A 22,046-nucleotide genomic window follows, 5' to 3' on the forward strand; every position below is an offset into this window, starting at 1 on the left:
TTCTCTTTTCACTCCCATCATTCAGAGCGTCTTTAGTAAAAAGCAGCGAGCCAAAGGGCCAGGGAACAATCCGTTAGCAGCCATTAGAAAACAACACGTGGTTCGTAGTTTCACAGGAAGAAGAAAAACTGTGTCAAGAATGGATTTGTGTTCTCAGCCCTGTACCTCTGGCTCTGGAGCAGAGGGTTCTGGAGTCCCTCCCGACTGGGAATGTCATACTTCACACCACCATGCTCACCTTGGCGACACCTCCCTTTTCTCAGTGATATGATCTCGGCATGGTGTCTGTTTTCTCAGTGCAAAATAAGTTGTTCTGAGACTCTTACAAAGTGCGACGGGACAACCTGTGTTTGATTGGCTAGCCTGATAAACACCCATTCAAAGTGTGTTAAATTAAATTTCTCAGACACGCTGATTTTATTTGTGTTGCAGAAGTAAAGATTTATTAGAGGCAAGGTTATTGGCAGAATTTAAGCCCTTAAACAACGAATTGACAGAGACAAGTTGAGTAAGGCGAGCATTGCAGGATGGTGGGGGGATGACGGGGCAGGGACTAGATGCTCCTTCCAGGCTGGTCCAGTTGCATTGGCGGTGCTGCAGAAGCGCTTGGTTCCAACTCTTGCTGTCCGTGCTCGATGTGACCCGGTTGGGGGACACCAGCGTCATTGCTGGTGCTCTAGCACACTCGGGGCTGTCCTGTGTAAAGACAGAGCAGATTGTTGCCTTTCGGGGACACTGGATCTTTCCTCCTGGGCTGGTTTCTTTCCCCTAACACGCTGTGTTAGCAAGAGAGCCGTGGGAGACGCTTGGAGGCTCCAAACCCAGCAATACTCTGGGCACTTTCTTATAACTGTATTTCATCTTCTATTCCAGTGAGAAAAAAACCATATCCTATCCTGTAGAGCTTATAATCGGTGTTTTATATGTAAGTAGAAGGAAGGGTAATGTTTACTGTATTTTGAACCCATATTCCTCTGTGACATAGTCAATGAGATCCTCTCACCTCTGTGCTACCTGACCTGGGAATCTCACCCAGCCCAAAACCTTTTTCTGACAAAATATATTGTAGTCATTGGGGTAGATGTAGCCCACTAATAAAGATAACCTTACAAAGAGTTTTCTTACCTGCCACGTCGCCACACTGCGCATGAGAGTAGGAAGTAGAAGAATATGAGTGGGAGGATTTACCACCTCCTTGGAAAGCTGCTTGGGCGGCACTGTAAAAGAAGAGTAATTAATTCACAAAAAAACGCCTAACCACTGGATATTCAGTCAAAAAGATGTTGATGTAGCTCCATGGACAAGCAATTAAGTACACAAGGATTTCTTTTTATTCCCTTGCTCTAATATGGAATACGTACGCGATGTCTTGCTGCCCCTCCTGCAGCAGCGCCCGGTACTGAGCGATCTCCTGCTCCAGGCGGGTCTTGATGCCCAGGAGCATCTTGTACTCCTGGTTCTGACCCTCCATCTCGCAGCGGATACTGGCCAGCTCCTCCTCCACACAGTTAATCTGCGCCTGGATCTGCTGCAGCAGGAAGGCGTAGCGGGATTCGGTTTCTGCCAAGGAGTTTTCCAGGGAGGATTTCTGCAAGGGGAGACGCGGGAGTTGAGGAGCAGGGCTCTCCCCTCGCTGCCCCTTGCAAGGAGGGACGTGCCCTCGGCGCTCCTGCCCCAGGTACCGTGCTGAGCTGCGCCTGCAGTTCGATCTCCAGGTTCTGCGTTTCGCGTTTCAGTTCAGTGAGCTGGTGGCTGCTGGTCTGCATGTCCTGGCTGCTCGAGGTGACCTGGCGATTGACTTCTTCAATCTGTACAAGTCAAAGCCCAAGACACTTTGTGAGTTATAAAACATCCTCAGGGAGCAGATTTGCTGGCTAAGAATGAAGATCACCACTTAGCAAGGGCTTTGCACACCCATCGCAGGGTGTCTGTGCTTTCCCCCAGGAGGAGCCCCCACCTGGTGCATTGCTCCGTACCTTGACTTCATACCACTGCTCAACCTCTCTGCGGTTCTTCTCGATGATCTGCTCGTATTCGTTCCTCAGGTCATTCAGGATCTTGGTCAAGTCTTGGCCAGGGGCAGCATTGACCTCCACACTCACGTCACCCGTAGTTTGAGACTGGAGCTGCCTGAGCTCCTGCAAAGGGAGAAACAAAGAGCCAGGGTCATTTCTTGTCTTGGGGACAGTGGGCAGATCAAGGTACAAAGGCTAAATGAACTTGATATGTAACTTGGGGGACTCTAAAGCATCCAAGTGCTGTGTGGTGGACATCATGGGATCGTACCTCTTCATGGTTTCTCTTAAGAGCAATCAGCTCATCCTTCAAGGACTCCAGCTCAGATTCCAGTGAAGATCTAACCAGAGTCAAGTCATCCAGGAGGTTTCTCAAGCCATTGATATCAGACTCCACAGTCTGACGGATGACCAGCTCGTTCTCGTACCTGTACCACAGAAAAGAGAGACAGAAACAGGGAGATGAGTTGATGAAGACTCAGTAACAGCACTCAGGGCAGTGCTACCTTGTCTTCTGAGATGATGAGCAGAACCTGAAAGACATGCAAGGTTCACAGAGCGGTACTCACTTCATTCGGAAGTCCTCAGCAGTCATCTTGCTGTTATCGATGTCCAGAAGCAGTCGGTTGTTGTCCACAGTGGCAGAAATGATCTGAAAAAGAGCAAGTTGGAGGGGGGTCTTTCTGTGTTTGAGACATTTAAGACAAGAAGAAAGAAGACCCAAATCTTTGGTAGGACTTTGTTGCGGGTCTTGGCATTGTTTCCTGCGGTAATGCAGGAGCCATATGAGAGGGTCATGCTCCAAAGTTACTTTTCAAGGAAACTCAGTCTATTAGATAACATCCCCCCAAATCCCAACTCTTTGCTTCTCTTTCTCAAGTTAGAGAGAGTTCTCCGTGTATCTCAAGGAATGTATTCCCACCCTTTCCTGCAATGTACTTCTTCACAGTCTGCTTATTCTATTTTCTGGGTACCTATGGTTGTAAGGGAAGACCTTGGTCCTTCCATCTGGAATACATGGGAGTGTGTGGAGACAAAGGGAGTTCAGATCTTGCAGTCCAGGTGCTTCGGCTTTGTGGCTTTTTGTTCCCCAGAGAAAATGTAAACCACAGCTGGCTGGTTTGGAGCCACCGTGCACCATGGGGTTTCAGTTGCGTGTGGCAGCAAGTTTGGGGCTGGTGGAGCCCTCCCTGGTGCCTCGGCTGTGTCCCAAGCGCACGTCCCTTTCACTTGTGGGGTGCTCGAAGGTGGGAGGCGCAGCTCAGCAGGTGATGCCTGTGGTGCCACCAGCAGCTCCTTCCCACCCCCTTGGAGCCAGATGGCAGAGGAACCCCTTCCAAGTGGGAATAGCGTGAGGGACGTGAGAACACGATAGATAGGGCTGTCCTACCTGATTTTGGAGTTGCTCGATGGTCTGGTAGTAGGAGGTGTAGTCCTTGGAGACGCTGGGCGCTTGTTTCCTGTACCACTCGCGGATGTGGAGCTCGAGCTGAGCGTTTTCCTCCTCCAACCTGCGCACTTTGTCCAGATAAGCAGCCAGGCGGTCATTGAGGTTCTGCATGGTGACCTTCTCATTGCCGCTCAAGAGGACGTCCCCTCCAACACCAAAGCCACCACCAAAGCCACCGGCAAAGCCACCAGCAAGGCTGCTGGCGCTCATGCCTCCTCCGTAGCCGATGCTGCAAGCTCCCCCCCCATAGCTCCCACCGCCTATGACCGAGGAGGCGTATCGCCGGCAGGAGACGGAGGAACTCCTGCCGCTGCCGCCAGCGCAGCCCCCTGCGCCTCCACCGCTCCGGTAAGAGGTGCTGGACGTTCTCTTGATGCTGCAGCTCATGGTGTCACGAATCAGGTCAGCAGCCCCAAATGCAAAGCCCACGGCACAGCTTGGAACTGCAAATCCAAGTGGGGCTCCTCTCCTTGCTTGTGGCTCTTTATACCTGCGGGTGGGTGTCACCTCCCAGCAGGCCAGCTTCCCATGGGCTTTGCCAGCCCTGGTGCTCCTGCCAAAAGTGATGTGCTAAGGGAATTTTGTCTGGGCTTAGGAAAACGCATTACCATTGTGTTCAAGTATGTCTGTGTTGATTCATACAAAGTATGCACTATAATTTTATGTGGGCGTCTCTTTGTTTTATAGTTTGTTGGATAATGTATCTCATAGGTTCTATTAATCTGGCAATATATCGCTGGTAATAGGCGTTAATGAAGACTCCACCTTGGTTGTCTGTCTCCTTGTCTTCTGTGTGGCGAAATTCGGTATTTCAGGTTTCGTTTTCCTCCTGTGATCACAGACAGTGATTCGTAAGACCAGCAACCTCTAAGGGACTCTGTATTCGTTAATTTTTTCAAAATTTACATTAGCTATTTAGAAATCTACTTACATTTACTGCATTCAATTACTAATATTTAGAACTGCATTCCCATGCCTGTTATAGACGAGAACTATAGACTGAGTCTTTTACTCTGTTGTCACTGATTATACTGAGGAAGGTCCTGCTGGTATTTAAGGTTTTCTGAAAGTGCAGGGTGGTTATTGCATCATTTTTATTGTTGAAGAAAACTGGGTGACAGCCACAAAAGTAATATTGTACAAAGGAAATTATACTAAAACTTTACTGTCAAACATTTAGAAGTTTTATTTTAACTGTTTTAAATGGACCTAGAGGAAATTGAGAGGACAAAGGTTTGACATTTCATATTTTCACAATCACATTAAAACCAGTCACTTCTCAGACTATGCCTTTGAATTAAATAAAGCAGCCAAAAATGTTTGATGAAACGATACAGCACCAAAGATTAGATCGTAAAAAATATAATCATTATCTGAACTCATTACAGTGAATTGTATTTGCCAGCGGTGAGAGAGTGTCTTGCAACACAAAACACGGAGTCAGAAACAATTGTGTATATTTTTCCACCGCCTGTGTAATATGGGATGGTCAATGAGTGGCTTTTTCCATCTTTACTAGTCAAGCTTCTGTGAAACTCAGAAAAGCCTTGAACAGAAACAAATTCTGGGGTTTCCAGGTGTGCATTAAATACCAGCACAAAAGCTCCTGCAGAAATTGTGGTGACTTCGCAGTACAGGGGAAGCACAAGGAGCTGATGGAACCTGCTGTGAATTTCCATCCCAAAACCACCTTATCCACAGTGAGGGGGGAATTCAATCTGGAAGTATTTTAGGAAGAGGCTCCATATTACAGAAGAAGAAATAAACCCCTTAAAATTAGCAAAAGAAGAGTGAGAAGGGCTTGAGTCACCTTCCAGCTGAAGGTGCCCAGCAGAGGCGGGAGGGTTGTTGGAACTTGAGGATAGCGTGTAATTTTCTTGGTGCTCAACACTTAGTGCCTCTTGGGCAGCCAGGAAATTATGAGAGGAAAAGAAATACTCTTAATTTAAAGTGTAGATTGACACCTGTGGAGGTAGTTTTAACACAGGAGGTGCAAGAGGTAACAATACCCTCTAGAGGGCCCTGGTGTAAGCACAGTTGGTTACTTTGAAATAACCCCCACACCATTGGATGTCAACATCACTGCTCTTTCTGTATGATGTGTGTAGAACAAGTATCTCAATCAAAGAAATAGAATCTCCTTCTTTCTGTGGTGTGTTGCTGGAAGTGTTCGTGTCACACAAAGTCGGTTTAACAAGTCTGCAAAGTTCACGCAAGCACAACGCAAACGAAACCAGACTTGGCTTTGGGGTCGCTCAAGTGTTTCTGTCTCCCTGAATGGTTTCCAAGTGTTGAGAAAGTTCTCATGGCAACGTGACCTGTGTTTCTGGAGATAAATTTTGCATCTGTTCTCCTGATCCACACCCTGGTGTGTTGATTTGTTTCACCCTTAATTGGTGGTGCCAGTTTCTCTGCCACAAACCCACGTTTGCTTTGGCTGTTTATTCACCACTAGAGGTGCTCCCTGAGCACCAGCACCTTGGCCGCAAGTTCAAGTTCAAGTGAAATCCACCCTCACTTGTGCGGCTCGGGGTAATTGCGGCCCCTCGTTTGCCTAGGATGCTCTGCCAGCCTTTGCAGCCCAGATTTCTGTGTGCCCTGTTTAAAAACTTCACCATCACCATCTTTTCTACGTGAGGACATGTGTTGGCATGGCTTTGAGTTTTCTTTTGAAGTGTTTACACCTGCAGAATGGAAAAAAACCCCTCCAAACGGGATTGTGGTTGCATTGAACAGAAATGAAGTTTTATTAGCGACATTTTCCTGATACAGAACAACCTGAGTAACCAACAGGTTGAATCTGGAAAGCGAGTAGCTCAAGCGCCAGTGGCTGAAGCCGCAGAGCGTTGGGGCAGAAGCAGCGCGGGGCAGGTGGGCAGGTGGCGTCTGAGTGGCTTGGACGGCATCAGCAACACCGAGGAGCTGGTAAAACATCCGTCTTTGCTCGGGACATTGCGTGGGGAACGTAGGGATTTGGGCCGGTTACTGTTTGAAAGATCTTGGGCTGCAGGATCCTCAGATTTTTAGTCCAAAGGTGTTCAATATCCTGTTTGGAAATAAGGAAAGAATTAATCACTGCAGTACTGGCGCTGAATCTCTGACCAAACAGAAAATAAACTTGTTTGTGTGATAGGTGACCATAAGGCTTCCAAAAGCAGCAGTTTTTATGAAGTTCTGCAGAGAATGAGAGAGATGAAGAAAAATAGCTCAGGTTTTTACTATATGATTAGCTGATGTCACCTACAAAACTGAATAGAAATTGGATGTGTGTTTCTTAAGCAGAGTTGATCCTCTGCACACAAATAGGAAAGAATTTTTAATAAAAGTAAATCTAACACTTTCCAGAAATTTTGATTTATCCTGGTACTGTTTCCCTCTGGAAGAGGGTGTTGATATCGTGTATAAATAAGGATGGGACCGAGAACAGTGTGACCATACAACAATTCTCACCTTGGCTTCCACCACCGCTCCTGCAGGACTGAGAATGGGAAGATGAAGCGTAGGAGTGGGAACTGCTGACACCTCCTGAGGTTCTTCCTCCGCATCCTCCGCCTCCTCCTCCTCCTCCTCCACCAACAACAGTGGAGCCGCCGCTGCTTCCTCCTCCTCCTCCGAAGCTTCCTCCTCCCATTCCTCCACCACTGCTGCCTCCTCCTGTTCCACTGCTGGAGGACATTCCACCACCTCCGTAGCCACCACCCATGCTACCACCTCCTCCTCCTCCTCTTCCTCCTCCAGAAGAATAGCCTCCACCTCCTCCTCTACCACCTCCCATGCCTCCTCCTAATCCTCCTCCTGGGATTCTGCAAGGAGAGAGGAAGAAGGAGAAGAAAAGTTAATCAAACGTGGGTTTGCTTTCAGACTGAAATCTATTTACAGGCACTGCCTGTGCTGCTCTCATCTTTACTTCTCTTCAGAACCTGGCACAGATCAGCAAGACAACTGGTGCAGTGCCAAAAATCAACCTCTCTTTCATTTTCAGCTTGAATGCAAGAGTTCTTGCTTTCCCCACATTCTGCCCAGACATTTCTTGCAAGATTTAGCCTTGCTTCTTTTTCGGTGCGTGGTGTTACTGCACTCCAAATTGGACTGATCTAGCAACCCCAGCTTTCACATAGTGCTGTGTTCTTGTAGCAGATACATACACGAGGTCGTGCTGCCCCTCCTCCAGCAGCGCCCGGTACTGAGCGATCTCCTGCTCCAGGCGGGTCTTGATGCCCAGGAGCATCTTGTACTCCTGGTTCTGATTCTCCATCTCGCAGCGGATACTGGCCAGCTCCTCCTCCAAGGGGCTGATCATGCTCTGGATCTGCTGCAGCTGCATGTTGTAGCGACGTTCTGTGTCCTCCAGGTTGGACTGCAAAGAGTCTATCTGCAAATGGAAAACCGAACAGAGGGTTTATGGCAATGTGATGTTTCACCATTCCTTCCTTCTTGTGACACGTGTCACAGGTGAAGCAGAAGCAAATGTCCGTACTTACCATGCTGAGCTGTGACTGCAGCTCAATTTCCAGGCTTTGATATTCACGTCTCAGCTCCGAGATCTGTTGGTTGCTTGATTGTATCTCCTGACCGCTTGTGTGGACTTGTTGATTAACTTCTTCCATCTGGAAAATTCACATAGAGACTTGAGGCATTTTTGATAATAAGAAAACATTGTGGGGTTGTCATAAAAGCATTGAGAAAGCAATTAATAAGAATAAAGACAGATGTGATGTGGACTGTGTCCCACGCGCCTCTCTACCAACTCACACTGTGTAATCCACTTGCTACTGGAACCCAGAGATTCTACATTCTTTACCGCATAAACTTAATACTCCAGAACTGTTACTGTAAACTGCTTAAAGTCCTTTAAATTTAATGTCCCTTAAATACCATGTGATATGTTGCTTTTCCTCTGCTGGATGTAAATAGGTCCAGTTCTTTGTGAGAGACTTGGTAAAAGAACAAAATCCGTGCTTTACCTTGGTTTCATACCAGCTTTCCACCTCTCTCCGGTTGTTCTCAATAAGCTGTTCGTATTCACGGCGCATCTCATTTAATTTTTCCGTCAAATTAACACCAGGAGTAGCGTTGACCTCCACATTAACATCACCACCAGATTGTGTTTGCAGTCCTTTCATTTCCTAAACAAAATAAAAGAAAAATAAAAGATTCACCGGGTTCTCAAAGGGTGAAGGCAAAGAGATTCCTCCATGTATTCTGTATGATTTTCCTCCCTGAGTTCCTCACTTTGTACTGACAGCCACTTATTTTCCTGGGCTCGTTTTGCCACATGCTGAGCTGGATGTCTTACTGCATCAGCTGTGGTCAGCTATGGATGCTACATCCTCCCGAAAATCAAAGCCAGATTGTGTCACTTTGTGTCACCACCGGCCAAAATTCTGTTGCTGCTGGTGGAAGAAATCCACAGGAAATTCTCTGAGTGCTGAGTTCTCCTGAGTTATTATTTTAAAGTGTGGAGAAACTTACCTCTTCATGGTTCTTCTTAAGATAGATCAGCTCCTCTTTTAGGGACTCAAACTGTGTCTCCAAGTCAGATCTGGCCAGAGTCAGTTGATCCAAGAGGGGACGTAATCCATTAATGTCACTTGCCACACTCTGGTGCAGAGTGTATTCAGTTTCATATCTAAACCACAGACAAGAAAGATCAGTGTATCTTTGGTCTTTAATCCCACTGCTCAGTTCTTAAAAGAAAGAACCTAATTCTCTTTCCATCTCCAATAATTCGTTTGATTTCAGTAGAGTTTCTGTCTATGAGATTTATATGATGAGGATTATGCTTATAAATCTACATGCAAGGACAAAGAAACTTAGAATGAGCACTCTTCAATAAGTTGTCTGGAGAAAAAACAATAATGAAAAACTAACAAAATAATTCTCAGAATGCTTTTCCCAACAATTATATCTTCTGTCATGGGAGCCGAGAGGCCGTAGCATCTACAAAGGTTAATTTGCAATATGAACTCATGGGGGTAAAGGGAGGTGAGATGGAATGGGACAGGAGGACAAGACTCACTTCAGTCGGAAATCATCCACTGTCATTCTGGTGTTGTCGATGTCAAGAAGGATCTTGTTGAGGTCCACGTTTGCACCCACAATCTGAAAAGGAGAGGCAGATGTTATTCACTCAGGTGTCTTTCCAGGCTGACACACAGACAGAGGGAAGGAAAACCTGTGCAGAAACACATTGCGGAGTATCTTTGTGGTAATGTCAAGCCTAATCGGTGCTGCAGGAGCTATATATAGAAAGAAGAGTGTATTGCTTCCAGTTAAAGCACCTTTGCTGTCAATTTTGGTTTACAAACATCCATTAAAAATGCAATACCTCATTGGAAAGAATAGCTGAATAAATGTCACATTGCAAAAACAGTGGGACAACATAATTCCCATTGCATTTGGCAACAACCATATTAGTGCTGGAGATATGGGACTATTAAATGGCAGAGGGCTAGAATTGGATTAAATGTGCATGTCTATTAAAAAAAAAGATGCAATCAATATGGGCAGTAGCAGCACCAAACATTGCACTGGCAATGCTGCCATCGCACCAAAAACCACGCCAAAAGGTGCAGAGCACCCATGACAGAGAAGAACCAACTTTGTCCCTACACCACTCCACTTTCAGGCTAAAACATAGTGGGGAATGGATCACCCCAAATGGGGACATCGTGCTGCAGGAGGCAGGTGCCGTTCTAATAAGAATCTGTTCAAAGTCAGTCAAATTGTATCATACCTGGTTTTGCAGTTCATCAATTGTTCTGTAGTAGTGGCTGTAGTCCCTGGTGCCACTGGGACCTTGATTTTTGTACCACTCCCTGATCAAGTGTTCAAGTTGAGTATTTTCCTCCTCCAAGTGTCGCACTTTATCCATGTAAGAAGCCAGGCGATCGTTGAGGTTCTGCATGGTCAGTTTCTCATTTGTGGAGAGCAAACCGCCCTCTTCACCAAACCCTACTCCACCAAAACTACCTCCACCAAAGCCACCACTACCCCCAAAGCCACCACTACCCCCAAACCCACTAAATCCACCTCCACTATATCCACCACCGCCAAAGCTCCCTCCGCCGAGGCCAGATCCATAACCACCTCCCATTCCCCCAAAACCACCTCCGCCTGATCCAAATCCTCCTCCCATGCTTCCACAGCTCATTCCTCCTCCATAACTCCCACCACCTATTCTCCCGTAGCTCCCATGGCTAATCCTTCCACAGCTGCCGCTGCTAAAGCCGCCTCCAAAGCTGCTCCTGGAAGCTCCTCCACCAAAGCTTCTCCCAGAAAAGCCTCCGCTTCCTCCAGACGAGGTGTATCTTCTAGTGGACACTGAGGAGTATCCACCAGATTTACGGACTCCGCAGCTGCTGCCCCCTCCGCCACCGCCACCACCTCCACCACCGCCGCAACCACCACCACCACCGCCTCCGCTGCTCATTCTAGTGATACTAGATGAGGATTTGGTGCCACAGCTCATAGTGGCAGCAGGTCAGAGTCAAACCACAATCCCAAGCTTAGCTACACAGCCTGATAAGATTCAGGACTGCAAATTTTCATCCCCAGCTCTCTCTATTTATACATTTGACAATGGGTGTCACCATCAGGGTGTTTCCTTCTCCCGGGGCATTTACCAACCTTGTTGTTTGTGCCAAGAATAATTTGCTGAACAATATTTTTATGTCGATATCTCCGGCAATCTAGCCCATTGCTGGGTTTATGGTGTTTGTTTAAGACCGAACATTTCATTTCTCTTGGGTGGCATTCTTTTCATATAGCTTTTTCTGAAACAGGTGGACTTTTGCCTCCTGCAACCTGGATCTGCTTTATGATGGAAAAGCCACTTTGTATTGATGAAGCAAATGTTGAGATAATGTGCACCTGATGGAACGATACAGAGAGAATCTTTGTTCTTGGCTTTTCTCTAAAATAAAGAAGAAAAGCCCCAAATCTCAAAGTGATAATGCAGCACACTAGATGGCAAAGTCATAGGAATCAAAGAGACAAAAAATACTGGGTTTTTTTCACCAAAGAGCTGTTGAAGTGAAATGTAGGAAGGTTAAGGATACTTTAGTTGTATTATGACATCAATTGTAGCACTATTAAAAGCTGCATTAATGCAGACAATGACCTACAAACTCCTGTGTGGGAAGACACTTTGTGGTTTAATATAAAATGGCTCATTCTCTCTATTGTTACTGTGGCATATATTATAGGTGGTAGAGAATTATATATACTGCTCTTAATGCAGAGATCCTTGAGGCTCTGTAATAGTATTTTGAGAGAAAAGCTGAAAGGCTTTTTGCACAAATCGGTTGAAATCAGACTGTTGAGACAGAGCCCAAAAGAAATTACTCCATAATTCAGTCTTGTGCTGATCCCCAGCAGTTTGCCTAAGAGGGACTTGTGAATGGGTTTTGGGCTCAGTCGTTGGCGTCAAGGTTCCACAGAGCATCTGAACACAGAATTGCGTCTTTCTGAAAGATCTAAAGAGTCTGAGCTTGATCAAACAGTTCTGACTCTGGTTCCGGATTATTGTCACCTACAAATATAGGCTGGTGTTATAATGGTTCACCTTTGTCCTGGGTGAAAGCGAAATATTCTGGTTCAAATGCAGAACCTCATTTCCTCAGCATCCCCTTAGCCTTGTTCTTACACTGTGAGTTTTTATGAGCAATGTGCATCTTATTTTTTAATATAACAGAGACTTCATTCGTGCAAACAGCCCGGCCCTACTGCTTAACCACAAACAGCAGCAAAACTAGCAGCATTTGTGCCCTTGCTGCCCATGGACCCCAAACTATTATGGTTCTGTGTCTGCTCTCCTTGCAGACCCTGATGTGGCTCAGTCCTTGTGGCCAGAGCTCCATTTGGAAGCCGATTAAATGCTGCTGTTGGTTTTTCCACCCTCTTGTCAGCCTCCATGTGCACGATCCTCTTACAAACCCTTTCTGCCTCTCAACTCCTGGTCTTTTTCGTGTTACATTAAGGATTATTTAACATTTTGTTTCGGAATCCATTGTCCCGTCCTTTGCGCTGTGCTTTTGCCAACATTGCTTTATTGCTTCTTATGCAATCTCTTTCAAAAGCTCTCTGATTTTATCTTGCTATTTGATATACTCAATGCTCAAAGATGATGAAAGATTTCAAGCAGCTCGATGATGTGCTAATTTCTCCTTGACTGACAGCTGGGGGACTGTAGTGTCATCTCAGCAGCACAAACACTTTCTGGGCATGTTCTATTATTGGTGCTGAAAAATGTAGTTTACTATATGCAAAACACTGCTTCTTTTTAGTATAGTTTTACCTTTGTGTCTGAGCAATGTCCTTTTGGTCACAAATTCTGCTGTACTATGTTAAATTGGTTATGACAGCCAAATCTCCATCAGTGATTCCAGCGATATTCACTATAGATGCTTTTCATAGACAATCTCTGGGTGTGTTAGTGACAATGAGCAAAAAAATTATCTGGAATTGTTAAAACGAGAGTAAAAACATTCGCCAAAAGAGTCTCTTCATCTGTGTACTCACTGACAATCTACATTGTTTCCTATATTATTTGTAGGTTGTTTATTTCTATATGTGCTTGGTCACAGGAGGGACTTGTCCATGCTGGGAGGTTGTATGGCTGCTTCATGCTCTTGCATAAATTGAATTCCCTCATGGCATATTTTAATGTATTTATTATTAAATATTTAACTATGCAAATATCTACAAACCAGAGAAGATCCATTCTGTGGACAGGATGAACTTTTCCTTTCTGAGCTCATTTAAAGAGCGTTCAAAAATTGTTGTTCTCTGCTGCTTTCCACTGATGTGTTAAATGGAACCAGCGGGTTTAGGACCTTTTCTCGTCTCTTCCCTATATACGACGCACAGTTTAACTGTTGTTTCTGTGTTGATACAGCACCCAGAGAGCTATATAAACACTTCCAGATCAGCCCAGAATAAGGGCATTTATAACCACAGGAACCAGTGCTGCAGAGCATCCGACTGTCCTGACACCCCGCGCTGCTTCGTGTTGAGCTCAGCGCACACCACGTTTCAAGCAGAGCCGACATTCCTTCACTCTCCCTCTGTTATTGTTTTCCCTTTTAATCAGGCCTCCCTGATTTATATCACAGAACTGATCGCCTGGCACCAGAGTGAAGACAAACCCTGTGAGCAGCCGGCACCGCTGTGTATTTCAGCAAAACTGGGAGGCTCTTACAACAGGCTGGAGCTGCTGCCTTCAAAACAGACCTGGAGAAAACATGCTTACTTTGGTGTCTGTGTGCTGAAAAGTTAAAACATTCACCCTTAATTCACCGTCATTCCGCTGCCATGCCTCAGGCAAGTGCTACGGTTTATTCTCTTCATCTGTTTAACAACCTCCTCCCATCACTCTTAGCAGAAATGTTTGTAAGATGAAAGGATCTGTTTTCACCCAGGAGTCTGTGCTCACTCTTCATTCCCAATTCATCTCACCTTATCCTAGTGAAATCATGATAATTTCCAAAGGGATTTAGATGAGACCCAGCAAAGGAAACAAGGACTGTTAGGGTAGCAGTGAGCTTGCCTGGGAAGTTTCAATCCTCCCGCACTCTTCAAGCAAACACTTTTGTGCAGGATAACTTGGGTCTTCCATGCAAGTAGGTTAAGAACACCTGTTGCATCGATCCTGAAGATGTACAAACCATTTTTGTCCTTTGGACGTGGCAGCTGTGGGTCAAGGCTTTTGTGCCCTACAGCTGACAGGCTGCTAATTACTGCCTGTCAGCTACCAGGTGTCATTTCTGTCGCCTTCTGAGCTACAATCAGACCACTGGCCCTCTGGGATCACCCCCCATCTCCTGCAGGGTGAAGTCAATTCGATTGGAATAATTATATTTTGGTGGTACCAAAATGCAGCAGCATTTTTCTTATTGCCTATAGTGTCTGGAGGACACAATAAGAGCATCTGCCAACTGGATTTCCTGCTTCTCTCCAGAGCTGATGGGGCTCAGTCCATATGGATGAAGCAGCTTGGCTTGGCCATCCCTGTAACAGCTTTGGTTACTGCAAAATGGAACATAGAGATTTGAATCCCAGCCTGCAAAAGCACTAATCCCGGTAATTGTACTTTCTGATACTATAATTAATGTGGTGTGAAAAAGGTGTCCACTCTTGTGTTTTGCAGGAGGAGGGTGATTCTGCTGGGCCGAGCTCTGGAATGATGGACACGCTGCAGGGCCAAGAGCAGAAGCAGCTTAGAGAACATCTTAGTCAAAAGGTAAAAATTAGTGAACATAATAATTCAAGGTGGTTAAATACTCACTGAGGCAGGATTTGGGAATCAGAGCTTTGGGCTTCAGCCGGTCTAAGTGTAGCTAAATCCTGTTGATGCCTCCTGCCTTTGGGGATCTGGCCCCTGCCTGATTGTCCATATAGAAAATTATTATCAGAAAACAACCCCAACACTTTAAGCAAATGACCACCTAAGCAACCAGTGTTACAGCCCTCAAAAGAGTGCAGAAAACCCACTAGGACATTCACATTGAGATGAGCAAACTCTGCAAAGGTTTCCTATTTTCTTCCTCCCCACCAGCGCAGTGCGATGGCATTAGTGCTGCACCAATCCTGTCACCCGTGAATATGGCCGGTGTCGCATTTGACAGTTATTAATAATAAGGCTGACAATTAATGCTAAACAAAAGTCTGATCAGCAGAATATATGCATAGACAATTTTGAAATGGCATCTATGCGTCCAAATGGACAAATGAATTGCTCTGGGAGAACTGAAGCCAAAAACACAGGAGCGTGCGTGTACGTTGATTTTGGCCTGAGGTTGTTCTGAAAGTCTTGTTCCAACACGTACCACAATTTTCTTCTCAGAGCGCTAATAGGAGCCTTAGATAAGTATCCAAGTTGCAACATTTTGTGCTCATAAAATTAAAGCTTATTATGCTGATTAATGCATAACAAAATGAATGCAAATAAAAAGTGCAGGGTTCTCCTCGCTATTCTTAATATTGTTGGAATCTCACTTTAAGCATGTCCTGAGCTTAGATACCTGGCCCTGCAATATTTATTTGTTACTCCTACTTTGCAATATTGTAATTTTGGGTTTTTAGCTCTGTTCCTCCGCATATGTTTTATTTTGCGTCATTGTTATGATTACAAACCTGTTCTCTCAGTAAGCAAATGCCCGTGATAACCTCCATGCAGATTTTGTACATACAAAATGGAAAAGGGAAAAAATGCTTAAACTAGCGCTTTCTTCCAAGGTATGGTAAGAAACCATCTAAATTCGGACCTATTTTTGTCTGTAGTGAGCACTAATGCCATGATTAAGTAGGTATTTTTTTTAAGTTTATTGGTGGTTTTTATTTATGAAGCTTATTTGCGTTATAGATGCAGACTCATTGCATGCAAAGAACTGTATGGGAACACATTGTTAAGGCAAGGAAGAAGACACTACAATCAACGCTGGGTAGTAAAAGCAGTAATAGTAGTGTCGTATTATCTATCCTAATTGCTCAGAAATTTTTCCCTACTTCTGTGTGTGATTAGAGCAATGTAAACATTTAAATCAGCAGCAGCGTTGCGTAGCACATTACACCACGACATATTCTCACATTTGCATGTTCATACTGTAGCCTCATTTCTCCCGACGGTATCGAGCTGCCTCTCACAGCTAATAGATAATTAGATAACTGGCAGTAAAAATACTAGAAGTAAATTATATTTTTGGAGAGAAGCACAGGATGTGATTACAACCTGTAAATCACCCTCTAAAAGCCAAGAGGCTGAGCAGAAACACCTTTGAGGTGAACTGGGCCGGCTCCTGGAGGAGGATTGAGAAGCAGGGCTGATGTATCAGGGATATTCTTTAATTTGGGCTGTCGGTTTTGTATCCCAAATAGCCAGGTCTAGGAAAGAATTGCCACAGCCTGAGAGGGGGGTACAACCAGCAAAGCAAACCGGGATGGTGGGTTTGGGGACAGCGAGCAATAGAGACACGAGTCGGGTTTGATACTTCAAGGGTTTTAGAGGGAGATGGGGGAATCCTTGTGAACATCGACACTGCCTCTGTGCCTGTCAAGTCAGGGATATCGGTGCATGCTTAGGTGTAAAATAGTCCTTTATGAAGATGAGCCAGTTCCTCAGGCCCCCAGAGAGACACTAGATTTTATTATCCTCTTTCAAATACTGATGACATTGGCGGGGAGCCTGGCGTAAGGCAATGCCATGAATCACTGGCTCAGATGTACCTGGAACTAGGGCGCTCAGGATTCCCGTTCCCACGGTCTCCCACCCAACGTGTGTTTCTCAACCTTTCCCAGTGGGCGATGCCTTGAAAACACAAAACTCATGCCTGTAAAGCTGAGGGAGAAGAACTTAGAGGGTGACACTCCTGTCCGGTTCCCTTTGTTTGTGTCTAAGGACATGAGTTAAGTGCAAAGGATAAATAATGTATTTAAAGAATGTATTAGTGACCAGGTGTCATGTGAGAAACCCTCTGAATTATCTTCAAGTGAAAACACAAGTTGGCTTTGGAATCTTTTCTCTCTGGTATCTTTCTTTCCCCTCTCAACCTACCACTGGATTTTGTAAATCACATCCTAAATATGAATAATTTGCCAGTCTTCTTTTTGTCAAATGTATACCTGTCTGTACTTAGTCATGAGACATGAGGACGGGGAAGTTTTATCATGCATTTTAGTGACACCTTAGGAAGACTTTTCTAAGAGACAGTCAGGTCCTTAAAACCACCCTCCCTTGCCTGATGGGAGCAGAAGTGAGTAGGTTTGTTGCCCATTAGTTTTCCCATTGCTGTGTATTCTTCACAGTTTTGCCTGGTTAGTCTTACACGGTGAATATGTCACTGCACACGTTGGGGTCTCGCACATCATCTGACATGTTATTGTGCATTCCACATGTAGGGCTTGATATTTGTAACCGATTCAAACACAAATACCTGCTAAAGGAAATTTCCCCCAGACACAGCTTTCTGGTTGCATCAGAGAGAAGCAAAGATTTATTAGCATTTATTGGTTTGAGGTTTTTTGTGGATTTTTTTTGTATTTTTTGTTTTGTTTTGTTTTTTTTCACAAGAATATCAATCACGGTAGAGATTAACTCAGGTAACAGTGATTAGGCACAGAAATTGAGATGCAAGCAGCAGGTTGGCCATCCAGAGAGTTCCGACGAGTCCCCAGAGTGAACAGCGCTGAGTAACTTGAGCAAGCTTTTGCCCTTTGAAGAGACGCGATGGGACGTGCTTGGGTTGTCCAAACCCACTGTGAGCTCCTGCGGTGGAAGATGTTGGTTTTCCAAATCACTCCTCAACCCTCCTAAGACTCCCTGTTGAGAGAGGAAGGGAAGCAAGAATTTATTTGAAGAAGTGTTATCTAAATCAGTATTTTTCATCTTTTTGTGACTTCATAATTATAGACTGTGTAGTTCTCAGTGGACTCAGATGTTTTCCTCAGCATTCTGGAAGGGTTAGAACAGTGTCAGACTTAGTATTTGTACAACCGTGGGTGTTTATGGCTTTATCATATTAAATACATGGACCTGCTTCTGTTCTCAACTAAGCATAAATCACTCTTTAAATTTAGAGTATAAATCAAATACAGATTACTTCCTCGATAAGAAATAAATGGAACAGAATCTTTCTAAAAACAAAACTTCCCCTTCATGGTCAACATTTTCAGGCACTTGTTTGAGGTGTCGAACCCTTACCCATCCTCATCGTTTTTATGGCTTTGGACACCTCCTCCATGGTCGCTCCTCTCTCCAGTGTTTTATTCCCTTCCAGGCACAGCTTCATGTTTTCTCCACCTCCTGGAACAACAGCCATGAAATCAGACATGGAAAAGACCTTTTGGTCACTCCCCATCTTCTGCTGCTTCAGGATTTTGCAGCTAATACCCCTTATATTTTAAATGTTTTCAGTGTTCCAACTATTTCACCCTCCTTTAACAGTTTTGCCCCAATAATACCAGTTAAATTTCTAACATTTGGCTTTCTTCTGAAGCTACTGACTCCTTGGGATCCCTGATTGGATTGGGCATTATCTTTCCTTTTCCTCCTTCATTCCCTCTTTCTGCACGTCCTGTGATAACATCCCCTTCATTCGTGTCACTTGTGAAAATACTACCCTGTTGATACTTTACTGTAGAAGAACGAATCTCAGAGTGGACTTAAAACACAAAAAATATCTCCAAATTTCCAAATCAGGAAAGGAGTTTTCATATCGTTTCCTGCTATCCAGAGAGTAAAAGTGAATGGGAGGATGAACTCTTGTATTCCAGTTTTTACCTTGGCTTTCACAAGGGCTGCCAGGATGGGACTGGGAGGATGAAGAGCGGGAGAGGCAGGACCTGCCTCCTCCTCCTCCTCCACCTGAGCTGCTCCCAGAGGCTCCACCAGAGGTTCTCCCTCCACTCCCTCCTCCTCCACCTCCGGAATAGGAGGTTCCTTCATGGGATCCTCCAGTTCTTCCTCCACTGCTTCTTCCACCTGAGCACCAGCTGCTTCCTCCATGCCCTCCATGTCCTCCATGCCCTCCATGTCCTCCGTGTCCTCCTCCTCCTGATGATCCACCACCGGCTCCCCCCTGGGAGATGCTGTCAGGAGGAAAGGACGTCTATTATTTATAGATAATGAATGGCTTTAGAAGCCTTTCAAAATATACACCGTGAGTACTTAGAAAAGACAGTAGTTTTCTTGCTAACCTTCCATTTTCATATGGAACTGTACTTCCTGATTGTACTTAGGAGAAGAAATTACAAGTTATAGTTCTAAATACTTTTGCAGATATTTTGTCCGGTTCATAATAAGTCTAGAAAATATAGCTCTGTACACTGCCCGCTAACATTTAGATTCCACATTAGTTCTTGTGAATGTCGTAAATATGTTGATGATGAACCAATTGCACTTGTTCCTAATATAAATATTTCTACTTTCATCTTCACCTGTGTGCATAGGTGACATGATAATGAATCTGACTGTCCGTACCCAATGTCTTGCTGTCCCTCCTCCAGCAGCGCCCGGTACTGAGCGATCTCCTGCTCCAGGCGGGTCTTGATGCCCAGGAGCATCTTGTACTCCTGGTTCTGATTCTCCATCTCGCAGCGGATACTGGCCAGCTCCTCCTCCAAGGGGCTGATCATGCTCTGGATCTGCTGCAGCTGCATGCTGTAGCGGCGTTCTGTGTCCTCCAGGTTCGACTGCAGAGACTGTGCCTGAGAATGAAAGAAAAAAATACACTATAAATGGGGATGTGGAGGGTTTAAATCATTCTCATGCCCCAAATGAGAAAGCTCTTAAATGCATCTTCACTAAATGCAGGGCTACCTATAGCTGATCACGTGTGCTTTGCATGGCAGAGGATCATCTCAGTCATTACCTACCATGCTGAGCTGTGACCGCAGCTCGATTTCCAGGTTCTGGAGTTCACGTCTCAGCTCCGAGATCTGTCGGTTGCTTGATTCCACTTCTTGGCCACTTGACTGGACTTGTTGACTCACTTCCTCCATCTGAAAAATTAATATACGGAATTGGAGGTTTTGAATTTTACTTAGAATGGTAGTTTATCGTGGAAACGTCTGGCAGCACAAGTTGAAGCAGGACCACGTGTAACATGGGCTGTTTAAACTTCCTTCTGTGGCCCTGCCAGTTCAGTTCAAGGCCACTTGTGATTTCCTTTATTTTAGTCAAAAGGCTTCTACCATTATACCCTAAAAGCAATGGATGTTGTTGTTCAAAGTGTCATCCATCTACAGGAAGTTCTTTCCAAAAGTTGATATTGTTTTCCTTTTGTAACGTGAATATGCAAATTCTAACCATTTACCTTGATTTCATACCACCTTTCAACCTCTTCACGGTTTTTCCGAATGAGATTTTCGTATTCTTGCCTCATATCATTCAGTTTTTTCAGCAGATCCTCTCCTGGAGCAGCGTTCACCTCCACGTTCACATCACCACCCGACTGGTTTTGCAGCAGTTTCATTTCCTGCAGAGAAAACCCAGGCCCAAGGCAAATCAACAAAAATGGTGAAGTCACTTTTCTAAAGAGTTTTGAAGTCTTTTAACTTACTCCGACCTCATAAACCATCCTGGATTCTTTTAACAACATATACATGTATGTGTTTTTTCTCGTGTTCTTGTGTTCCTCTGCATTTTGCGTTTCAAGGAGATGGCTCTTACCTCCTCATGGTTCTTCTTGAGGCTAATCATCTCCTCCTTTAGAGACTCAAATTGCATTTCCAGGTCAGACCTGTTCAGAGTCAGATTATCCAACAAGGGTCGCAGGCTATTGATGTCGGCCTCCACATTCTGCCGGAGACCATATTCTGTCTCATACCTGCACCAAGGAGAGTGAGAAACATCAGCCCTGCTCTTGGCTCTCCAGTCCTTCTACTCACTTTATTTATGAAAAAGTTCATGTATTCCAGTATCATAGTGTCTGCTTTTGAATATAAATATATATATATATATATAGGAATATATATTTACTTTATCCTGAAGTCTTCTGCAGTCATCCTTGTGTTATCCAGGTCCAAAAGCACCTTGTTGGTTTCCACAGTCGCAGTCACAAGCTAGAGGAGGATATCCAGGCCTCAACATTTATCTAATCACAAAAAGCCTGTCAATGCTTAAACTTCCGTGACAAAGAACATCCTACCTGATTTTGAAGGTCTTCAATTTCTGCGTAATAGTGGCTGTAGTCCTTTGTACCAGTAGGACCTTGCTTCTGGTACCACTCCCTGATTAATTGCTCAAGCTGAGAATTTTCCCTTTCCAAACTTCTGACTTTATCCAGGTAAGAAGCCAGGCGTTCATTAAGGCTCTGCATGGTCAACTTCTCATCATTGGAGAGAATCCCCATGCTCCCTCCAGGAAAGCCACCGCTGCCAAAGCCACCACCACCTCCACCAAAGCTTCCTCCATAACCACCACCAAACCCGCTCCCGCCTGACCTGAAGCTCACTCCGTACCCACCGCCGCTCATCCCCCCTCCATAATAACCACAGCTCATTCCCCCTCCGTAACTACTGCGTCGCATCGTTCTGTAGCCACCACCGCTGCCTGCTCCACCATAGCTGCTCCTGGAGCTTCCTCCACCACAACTGCCGCCAGAGAACCTGCCACCACCACTTGTCCCACAAGTGCTTCTTCTCGTGGAGACCGAGGAATACGTGCTGCCCATTCCACCACCACCCCTCCTTTCCACACAGCCTATGAAGGACTCCTTGGAGGCCCAGCTCATGGTGACACCAGTGATGCAGGTTCAAACTTAAAAGCTGGTCCTACAGTTGTTGTGGAATCATAGCCCCAGCCGCCACCCCGCCTGCTCCGCATTTATACCCGCACTCGTGGGTGTCACTGTCAAGGCAGGACCTTCTTGCCGGCTGCATTTTCTGCCAACGCTAATTTGCCAAAGAGGGATGTTTGGCAGTGTCGCCCGTACCCAAAGTGTTCATGACCGTTTGTTTATCAACACAAAACATGTAATTTCTCTTGGGTGGCTCTGAATTAGGAAGATATTTTCGGTGATCTAGTCCACTGACTTACAGTCATCTGCAGTAAATTAATCCCACTCACCTCATCCTGTTCACAT

The 22,046-nt window shown here is 45.1% G+C and overlaps 2 protein-coding genes across 2 annotated transcripts; both read right to left on the minus strand.

The window, feature by feature from the left end:
• Positions 1-676: 676 nt before the first annotated feature.
• Positions 677-10,936, minus strand: LOC308049874 (uncharacterized protein; the record flags this gene model as incomplete). Its single annotated transcript, XM_080359744.1, has 15 exons — positions 677-696; positions 1,126-1,217; positions 1,362-1,588; positions 1,683-1,808; positions 1,977-2,138; positions 2,287-2,443; positions 2,585-2,667; positions 3,406-3,908; positions 6,916-7,268; positions 7,611-7,837; positions 7,947-8,072; positions 8,430-8,591; positions 8,938-9,094; positions 9,485-9,567; positions 10,202-10,936. 15 exons carry the CDS (start codon positions 10,934-10,936, stop codon positions 677-679), a joined length of 3,213 nt encoding a protein of 1,070 aa, XP_080215870.1.
• Positions 10,937-14,437: 3,501 nt separating this feature from the next.
• LOC308049875 (keratin, type I cytoskeletal 19-like) lies at positions 14,438-21,695 on the minus strand (the record flags this gene model as incomplete). The annotated part of the gene is made up of 9 exons (XM_080359745.1): positions 14,438-14,493; positions 18,164-18,265; positions 18,743-19,050; positions 19,442-19,668; positions 19,837-19,962; positions 20,277-20,438; positions 20,633-20,789; positions 20,942-21,024; positions 21,111-21,695. 9 exons carry the CDS (start codon positions 21,693-21,695, stop codon positions 14,438-14,440), a joined length of 1,806 nt encoding a protein of 601 aa, XP_080215871.1.
• Positions 21,696-22,046: the final 351 nt, after the last annotated feature.

Source organism: Nesoenas mayeri (genome assembly GCF_963082525.1).
Source record: "Nesoenas mayeri genome assembly, chromosome: 26".
NCBI classification, from domain to species: domain Eukaryota; kingdom Metazoa; phylum Chordata; class Aves; order Columbiformes; family Columbidae; genus Nesoenas; species Nesoenas mayeri.